The sequence below is a fragment of the Schistocerca gregaria genome, chromosome 1 (genome assembly GCF_023897955.1).
Source record: "Schistocerca gregaria isolate iqSchGreg1 chromosome 1, iqSchGreg1.2, whole genome shotgun sequence".
In the NCBI taxonomy this organism is placed as follows: domain Eukaryota; kingdom Metazoa; phylum Arthropoda; class Insecta; order Orthoptera; family Acrididae; genus Schistocerca; species Schistocerca gregaria.
Window position 1 is genome coordinate 216,670,367 of NC_064920.1, and position 10,411 is coordinate 216,680,777.

Here is a 10,411-nt window from a genome sequence, read left to right on the forward strand (position 1 = left end):
AACACCAGCTGATCTATCCAACCTTAGCAACAGTGATATTGCAACAGTTACTCCTGACACATTGACCAAGTTTTTGGAACAACTCACCTATCAACTCAATGTGTGATTGGTGTTCACAAAGAATAATTGTAAGAAAAACTGTTTGTGTTTCTCTTTTATTTGATGTATTATTTACAATTGTAAGGTGAATGTAATATGTGCTACAAAGCCTTAAATGCCTTATATTCATTTTGAAACACCCTATATATTCAGATATAGGTTAAATTTGTTTCTGACATGGCATCCATGTTATCATTTCACGAATCAGGAATTCCTCTGGCAACCATTTGGACACTTTCAAGATTAATTGGAGACCAGCAGTCCTCTGACCTGTGTATGATGTGGTATTTTCTGTTTTGGAGGATAATTTAAGTGCACCTAGATGTGAAAATGACCAAAAATTACTGTGTGAGAAAAATCATCATCTCCCGATTTCAAAAATGCATGGTTTACAAACATTGACACACTATTTGATCTTGAAAGCATTTCAAATAAAACACTGTACTTGAGTCATACTCCTTGCCATTTCAGCGGTGATGCATGGTAAGTAGAAAAATTGATTTCTCTTGAGTTCTGGCACTCATTTTCTCAGAATAATTCCACAGATGTGTTTAATAAGACAATAACTGTAACAGAGTTTACATATACACCTTTTATTCTTTTTTGTCATGAATTATGTTTTGGATGCATATTTCCACTGTGTGTGTCTTGGCTTTTACAGTTTTGTTTCTCCATTGATGGTATACAAAGTGGGAAATTCAAGAAGTTTCATTCTAAACATCAGTTTCAAATTCTAGCAATTAACAGGACATTGTGGAAGAATTTTCTGTGTAACAGGAGAAATCACCAGGCAATGCGAGCATATGCACACTGACACACACAGGCACACGCACGCAGCAGTTCATCAAGTAGATTGGGGTGAGTCATCGTGTTGGGAGGGGTGAGTGGAGGGAAAAAGGAAGTGGGATGCAGGATGAGGGGGTTGGGGAGGGACAGCGTGGATGGGAGACAGCTGGTGTGTGTGGGATAGGAATGTGGGACGGAGAGGCAGCAGGTACACAGGATAGGAAGGTGACACAGGCCCAGGACCAGTGAGATTGTGCAGTGCACGATGACAATGAAGTGGAGGAGTGGGTGGGGATGGGGTGTGACTGAACAGGTGAAGGGGAGACTGTTGGGTAGAGGGTGTGGGTGCTGTGAGGTTAAGAACCAACTACCTAACATACGAGGGCTATTCAGAAAAAGTAGGAAACGTTTTGACATTTAAAAAAAAACTAAGTAAATCAAATACATTTTATTATACACATCTGAAAGACTGACTGACATACTACTTTTCCACATAGTCACCAAACACATTGAGGCACTTACCATAACTGTGGACAAGATGTGAAATACCTTCATCATAAAATTCTGCCACCTGAGACTTCAGCCAGTGAGTCACACCTGCCTGGAGTTCCGCATTGTCATCAAAGCGCTGCATTGCAAGCCAGTTCTTCATCTTGGGAAACAAGTGAAAGTCACTTGGTGCAAGATTGGGGCTGTAGGGCAGATGAGTGAAAATTTCCCATTTGATTGAATTAAGGAGTTATTTAGTGCAGTTTGCCATGTGAGATCAGGCATTGTCATGCAAAAACAAAATTTTTGACATCAGCTTTCATCGGCGTTTGTTTTGAAATGCTCTTCTAAGGCTGTGCAAAGTTTGACAGTGACAGGCAGGTTGCTTCACATTTGAGAAAGTCAATAAGAAGCACACCTTGCCTATCCCAAAACACTGTTGCCATCAACTTCCTTGCTGGTTTTTGGTGGGACCTTGTGTGCCCTCACTCCATGGACTGTAATTTTGCCTCGCAATTGATGTGTTTCACTCAAGTCTCATCATCGGTTATGATTTGATCCAGTAATGAATCACCACGTTTGTGGTAGACCTCCAGAAAATGTCAATGTTGCCTCCATTTTCTGTTCTTTCTGGTGCTCTGTAAGCATTTTGGGCACCCATCGTGCACAAAATTTGTGTTAGCCTAGCTTTTGAGTAACAATTTCAAATAACAGAGTCTGTGAAACTTGTAGAAAAAAAAGCAGAAGGTCCATTTTTGTGAAGCGACGGTTTTCACGAATTGTTTCATCAACTTTAGTGACAAGATCATCAGTCACAATGCTCGGGCATCCACTCTTCTCTCCATCATGAACGTTGGTTTGGCCGTTTTTAAACCAAATGCACCATTTCTGGACGGAATATTCACTCATTACGTTGTTTCCGTACACTTCGCACAGTTCACAATAAATTTCTATAGGTTTTAGGTTTTTCGCTAACAAAAACCATATCACAGACCACACCTCACAACTGACGGGATTCTCTATTGCAGCACACATTTCAAATTCAAATATTGAAAAAGCCAGATGCACAGAGACGTTCCTGCTGTCATGGATGGATGCCTACTGAGCTACCGAGTATGCACATATCAAAATATATGCGATCAGCACATCCCTAGTGGTGTCAGACAAACATTCCCTACTTTCTGAATAGACCTCGTAGATCAGGAGACGCAGCATCATAAACAATGAGATGCAGGAAAAACAGCTGCATCCTGCATGACATTTAAATGTATTACTTATTTGTTATAAACTGCAATCACAATAAATTTTCCAAGCAGTATCCACATATACCACTAAATGCACCCACAAAAGTATATCATGGCATCACACTTAGTTCTGGAGATGTGATCTCATAAACAGACAGCATCCACATATGCCACTGAATGTACCTACAAATTATATCATTGTATGACTCATAGATCAGGAGATAATGTGTCAAACACTAAGACACTTGAAAAACTACTGCATCTTGCTTGATGTTTAAATTCATTACAGCTTTCATCTGCAAAGTGCAAATGGCTCTAGGCAAAAACAGTAGCTGTCTATAGAGTTATGAAAGCGGTGTTGCCATAGAGATGTGTATACAATTGCATTGCAGACATGCAGACACTGCAACTGTTGGGGGATCATGTTTTTTTTAATTTGGATACTGTACTTATACATCTGTACATTATGCATATTTCTATATTTCTTTGTATGGCTGTTTCACAATTTAAAAGGTGTTTTCATAAATACAAGGAATTAAATTTTTTCAATACTCCACTACAAACACAGTTCATTTTTTGCATTTTTTGCTTTTGTTTCTAATAGAAAATTGGCAATATCAATACCTGGACAACACCAGATCAGTTTACTTGCACATAAGATGATGATCCACTGCAAGAACCATGTAATCAGTGCTCTATACTGAGGAAGCCAAATTTAAGCACAAAAATCATACAGGAAAAACAAAGCTGTATACAGTGTGTAAGACAAGTAACTGAAAACTTTACATAAAATAAGGGAGGCAACCATTCACCTTTATCAGACTGCTGTGTTACACATAGACACACTAAAAAATACCCTATTAACTAGCTGTCAAGCCCAGTTCCATTTCTGGCAGAAAATACACATGTTCATATACACAATCATGCAGACACCCAGATGCACATTCCTGCGGCTGCAAGAAGACTGATGATTGATTACTGGTACTGAGAGAAGTTGGCTGTGCTGATGGATGTGGGAGGAAGTATAGAAGGACTTATGAGGCAAGAAGGTTGTAGTGGGATAGTACAAGGCAGGATTTGGAAAAATAAATGACTTATTAGCTGCACAATAAAACAAAACGAGTTCTGAGGGCGTTAAAGTTTGTAAGACATATAGAAGGAGGGTGGAGGGCTAGGCAGGGGGAGGGGTGGAAGGGAGGGAGGAAGGTGGAGATGATGAGGGAAGGACGAGGAAATAGAAAGGGAAAGTGGTGGAAAGGGGGTGGGGAACAGTGGCAGGAGAAGACCTATACGACTGGTATGGAGAAGGAGTGGTGTGGACAATTACAGAAGAGAAAAAGTAAAATGTAAGATGGGGCAGGGGGAAACAGGTTAGTGATGGTTTAGTGCAGGATATGCTGAACAGATAATTTACACCTGTGTGTTTCAGAGAAAATGGTGCTGGAGGGGAGTATCTAAATGGTACATGTAGTGAAACAGCTGTTAAAGTCATTTTTATTCTGGTGCACAAGATGTTCAGTGACAGGTCAAGTTTGCAGTTAGCCACAGTTTGGCAGTGGCTATTTATCCAAGTAGACATTTGGTTATCTGTCATGCCCTTCCATCCAGGAATTTCCATTATTATTAAGTCTAAATATTGTCATATTCCTTGAAATTTTTCTAATAGTCTAATTGTGGAGAAGTGTGATGGAAAAAATGAGTTTACTTTGCAGAACATTACAGACTTGCTCCAAGACTGAGCTGCTCTGAACTAGTAAAATTAACCATTCACTTTTTACCTAACAATTAGTACTCGAACTTTTGTTTTTTCAGGCTGAATATTTATTCAGAGAAAATCCAGAAGGCAAAATGTTGGAGCCACATTATCATCCAGCTGCCGAGGAACTCTTTGCATCCATTAAGAAATTTCAAAGTATTGCAAAAAAAAGTGGGGAAGGAGGCCAGTCCACTGATACTGAGTCGAAGTAACAGCTGACTATCACATTTAGACTCTATTGTTAATGAAGTGTCAAAGCCTGTTTGCTTGCTTTATGAGTGAATTGTATCCAATATTTTGCTCTCAGAAGAGAAGGTCATAAAATAATTTTATTTGTCATAAATAAAAACTGTTCATGTTTTACATTTAGTTTCTCAGAAAAAAAGACAGTACTAATTTCATTTTCTTGATTGTTTAAACATATGTGAGCTCTTCTTTATTCAAAAGTGAAGTATTTCTATGTGTGGCAGTGGGACAAACCATATTACATTGAAAAAATATTCAAAAAATTGCTTGGCAGACACTGCATATACCACCATCAGGTATCAGCTTTGCCCAATCTGTTGGAGATAATAAAAATCATGAAGTCACTAAAAAGCAGTAACTCCTCTAGCTATGACAATATTGCAATCAAGCTGGTAAAATCTTGTGTTGATGTGGTAGCATTTGATTTGAATTACCTAACAAAGAGTCAAGATGAATTCCTAGGTCAACAAAGCCTGAAAAGGAGTTTGTTCTTCCATAATATTTTTAAATTTTAACTGTAGCACTTGAAACTTAATGGTTTTGTTTTCTTGTACATACTACATAGCTCAAGGCTCAAATGAAAAAAATGTTTTTCTCCTCTTGTTATAGCTTCATTTCTTAAAATTGTGTAACTTTTTTCACTTATTGTTCAAATGTGTGAAGTTACACACCAATTCAGATCACTTATTACATGATTACTCTGCAACTTGCACTTGAGTGTCTGACAGATGGTTTTTTGAGCCACCTTCAGAGTATTTCTCTGCCATTCCAGTAATATTTTACAAAGTGTTTGATGCTGGTGCCCTCCATGTACTTAAAGTGGTAAATTCTGATGACAATATTTCTTTCTGATGAGCACTTTGAAGCATATGATAGTGAGGGGAATATCTGTGAAGGAGGAAATCACACCACTGACAATAGCATTCATCCTATGCCTGAACCAAAAGACACTCCAGACATTGAAACTTCACATGACAATGAGCAACATTTTCCACAAACTGAAAAAAAAATCCAAGCAAATGTTGTAAAATGACTCCTGGTCCGACAACACATTTAAAACCTGAGTAAGTTAGTAAAATCCTTTTTGAAACTCCAATGAATGATAATACGTAGAGTATTGTGATGAAAGTGGCTAATATTCCGGTTCAAAAAGTTTATAGTGACAGTTGAGAAGAATTAAATCAAATAATACTTGAAATCTGTATTGGTTAGTTATTCCTGGCTGATGTGTATAAATTATATGATGAATAAATGGAATCGATGGGATCCGGAAACAGGTAGAGAAATCTTTCCTGGTGCAATGTCACAGAAACTATCCTGTTGCATCTCAGTGTGTGTGTTACGCTTTGGTGACAAGTCTGAGCAAAGAGCATGAAGGGCAAATTGCAAGTTAGGACATATAACAGTATAGTGGGTAAAGTGGATGCAGATACAATTGAAATTACATAATCCTTTTTTAAAGGTAAAGATATATGAGAAAATAGAATGTAATTTAAAATCATAACGACTTCTAACAATTTATGAGAGTATTCCTTTAAATACCAATCAGATTATTATGATCCATGAGAGCATACGTGTATAACTTTTTTGAGGAAAGGCACAGGGTTAAGACAGAGTCATAAGGGTTATTCTTAAGTTTTCAATTATCAAATAAAGAAATAAAACTGTATAACTAATTTTTTGTTTGTTTCTAGACACACATCTACAGTCCTGGTTCACAAGGAAATCCCCATTCCACAATAATGCTAGAGGAGCCCGAACAAAATTCTACAGTCCATTGATAAAGGAGCACATATGAGGGGTAGCCATAACATTTTAATTGTGTCCTCAAAAAATGTTATTATTATTGTTGTTGTTGTTGTTGTTGTTGGTGGGGGTGGTGGTGATGGTGGTGGCGGTGGTCTTAAGTTTGAAGATGTAGCTATCCACACTAATCTATCCTGTTAAAGGCTCTTCATATGTGATTCAACCAATATACACCTGAACCTGCTTATTTATTCAAGTCTTGGTCTCCAGCTACAGTTTTTATCCTCTATTATAAAATTAAACATTCCTTGATACCTGAGCATTTGTTCTATCAACCAGCCCATTCTTTTCGTCAGGTTGTACCATAAATTTGTCCTTTCCCTAATTTGATTCAGTACCCTCTCATTAGTTATTGAACATCAATAGCATTGCCACTTTGGATCCATCTGTTCTCATCTTATCATGACATTTAACCAATGTCGGGATTGATTAGTTCTTGGATGGGTGACTGCACAAATACACTGTGTGCTGTTGGCTCAGGCACACACAAGTTGCCAAATATGGAGAATTTGTTTATGCAGATGTTTGTGGATTAATGGAGGAAAATTTTTGACGATCATTGATACTTTGTTGTTTTTAAGGATGATTTTTCCAATTTCAGAGTAATATCTTTTATAACAAAAAGATGAAATTTGAAGAAAAGTACAGTGGGTAACTTGCATGTCAGTGATGATGAAATGATGATGAGGACAACTCAACATGCAGACCATGAGCAGAGTAAATCTTCAATCTGGCCAGCATGGTAGGCAAACACATTACCACCCAGCTAAGCACATGGACATTGAGAAAGAATTGCATACAGACAGTGGCAGTGAGTTCCATAGTAAAAATGTAAGTAAGTAAGTTTACTAATTCAGTTGGACTAAAATATTCACTTACTGCACCACACATTTCTCAGCAGAATGGAGTTGCTGAGCCGGGAAGTAGAATTTTTGCAAGTTGGTACATTCTTGTCTCTGCTTTGCTGAATACCTACCAAACGCATTGTGGGGTGATGCAATTTTGGCTGCAATAATATATACACTTTGAATCAAACTGGCCCATAAAAACTAAAGGTAAAACTCCATTTGAAATATTTTTGAAGAAAGAATTGCATTTTGATAATTTGGTGATTTGGAACAGAATGGTATGATTGGTTTCCTATGAGAAATGGAAGAAGTTTGATGCTAAATTTTCAACAGGATATGTACTTGGTTTGAAATATTTTTGGAGAAAGAAGATTGTTTTAATAATTTGGTGACGTTTGGGACAGAATGCTAAGTTTGGATTCCTATGAAAAATTGATGAAGTTTGATACTAAATCTTAAAAATCATATGTATCTGGGTGTGATGGTTGCGAAAGACAAAGGAAGCCACAATTTACATATATGAATAAATGTGAAGAAACTATCATGTTATTGTGAAGATTCAGTCAATCAACCAAGAATGATGCATCTTTGTGAGATACTAAGGAATTCTAAAGAAGCAGTGCAGGCAGAAAATTCTGAAGAACAGAAGAAAGCAATGGAGAAAGATATCAGTGACCCAAAGAAAAATTAAACATGGAACCTAGTTTATAAAACTAAAACAAACAGGGCAATTAAAAATCAAATAATGAAATGTTTCAATATAAGGCTCAATTGATGGCAGACGTATGTACTCAGTATTTTGTATGTTGACACATTTAGCCACATAGCATGAGTGGACATGATGAGAGCCCTGTTGAGTTTTGTAATTAAACATGCATTGTGTGTAAGGCAGTCTGATGAAAGGGCAGCATTTCTCAATGGCATTTTGAAGGAGGATGTCTCCATGTAGCAACCAGAGGGCTTTAATGATGGTGCATGATGTGTATGCATATTACTGAAGAGTTGTTATGGTTCAAATCAAGCCTCAAACTGTTCATATGAATGTCTTGTTAAATTTCTTACTGAATGTCATTTACAGGAGAGTTGTTCAGATCCATGTGAGTTCTGTGGTGAAAATCTGGTATTTTTGTGGCACATTAATAATTAATTTGCTTTGGTCTCTATTAATGTAACAACTAAATGTATTGAACAGTTGGGTCAATGCTTTCAGCTTACTGTAGAAAAGATTGATTTCTTCTTGGCTTACAAATAAAAAAAATTACAACTCTATTCAAATAAATCAGTCTGTATATATGGAATGAGTTGTATAGAAATGTGGGATGATGGATGCAAAAACATTATCTATAAACACAGAACCAAGATGGATACCAGCTGTGTATTTAACACAAGTTAGGAGACCAGATTTATTATATACATATACTGTTAGCATTGAATCAAGAGTTCGAGACTAACAAAAGCACATTTCACATTGCTCAAATGAATATTCAGACATCTTAAATCAACAATTACAGGTGGCTTTAAGTTTGAGAAAGTTGAGGATGGTAGTACTGAAGCTTATAGTGATCATCATGGTGGAAACAAATGCACAAGACAATCAAGACATGGCATTCTACTCAACTTTTAGATATAATTACATGGAAAATAAATTACAGCTAATTTCAGTGGAGGCAGAATATGTAGGTGCATGTAAAGGTCTAAAATCAGTTGTGTCATCAGACTTATTTCGGGAAGAACTTACAGCTGTTTGTGAATCCTCAGTTCCTATTTTGCAAAGTTACAGGTGATGAAGGAACTTTCTGGAATAGTGTGTGGAGTAACATATGTGTAAACATTACAGGAGAGTATGAAAGTATCAGTGTTTATTATGATTTGTTATGTGCATGCATTATCAATCTTTGAAGGTTGTTATCTGTTGTTATTGGATCTTCTTGAGTTGACTGCAGTGTGATGTTGGTTGCACTTTGATGGTTGACGTATTATTCCAGTATTGTCATACTTTTGTGAAGTTTTAAATAAATGATTCTTTTTTGAAATAGTATTTGATATTTTATCAAAAGGAAATGTGTGGTTTTGAGATTTATGTAGGAAAGGGGAAAAATTAATTATTCTTGTTAAGGTCTAATCTGGAAAGTGGTCATGAGGTTGGTGGAAAATTTGTGTAAACTTTGGAGGTACAGGTTATTTGTTGATATATAACTTGACTATGTAACTTAGGAAGGTAGGTGTATATAATGGTTGGAGCTGTAAATTAGGACATACTGGCAGGGCACTCTTTTCAAACAGACATTTCTTTTAAAGAATGTGGTTGAGGTTCTTTAATTGCAGAATTGGGACAAATGAAAATGCCATGTTATTTAAATAGTTTGACAGTAAGGCAGTTCATCTTGCATATACTTATCAAAAGTGAGAAGCCTGTTCAAAATGTTACATAACTGTCTGTTGCCACTAGGTAATAGTAAAAGAAAACAGAACATAAATGGGTCATTTACTGTCAACCATGTACTTCATAGTGATTTGCAGAGTAGGAATGTAGATGTCAGACATCTGATGCCTTCCTGTCCTAGTTTGCAAGACAGACAAAATCTTCTTTTCAGTATCTCATGACTTTAGTTTAGTCATAACTTGAATTAATTTTTATAGATAGATTAACTAAATATAAGAGGCACTGAGCAGCAGACAAATATGTTGAAAAAAATTACCACTAGCTAATGCCAATAACAATAGTTCAGGCTGGCACCACAAGGTGAAGATGAAGAGATATAGAAAGTATTTGAGGATATTAAATTGGTAATTCAGTTTGTAAAAGGAAATGATAATCTAATAATCATGGGGGATTAATTATGAAAAGTAGGCTGACTCATATGGAAAAATCATTGTCCAAAAATGTAAGACACAGAAGTCCTAAGGAATGATGAGATACATTTGAAGTTCTCTGAGATTATAAATATTGTGATAAGGAATATCACAGTAAGTAATTCATTTGAAGAGGAATTGACATCTCACAAAATGGGCAATCACAAAAATTGGACTGACAAACATAAGTACAAAGGAGGTAACTGAAAAGAAACCTTGGGTAACGGAAGAAATACTTCAGTAAATTGATGAAAAGTGGCAATACAAAAGTCTTCAGGGATATT

At 36.5% G+C, this 10,411-nt stretch overlaps 1 protein-coding gene across 1 annotated transcript in view; it reads left to right on the forward strand.

Moving 5' to 3' along the window:
- Positions 1-4,737, forward strand: part of LOC126315621 (adenylate kinase 7-like) — a 191,303-nt gene extending 186,566 nt beyond the window's left edge. Inside the window, exon 12 of the mRNA XM_049993842.1 lies at positions 4,431-4,737. Coding sequence (XP_049849799.1) covers positions 4,431-4,586 — 156 coding nt within the window. The 3' untranslated portion in view covers positions 4,587-4,737. The remainder of the gene's footprint in view (positions 1-4,430) is intronic.
- Positions 4,738-10,411: the final 5,674 nt, after the last annotated feature.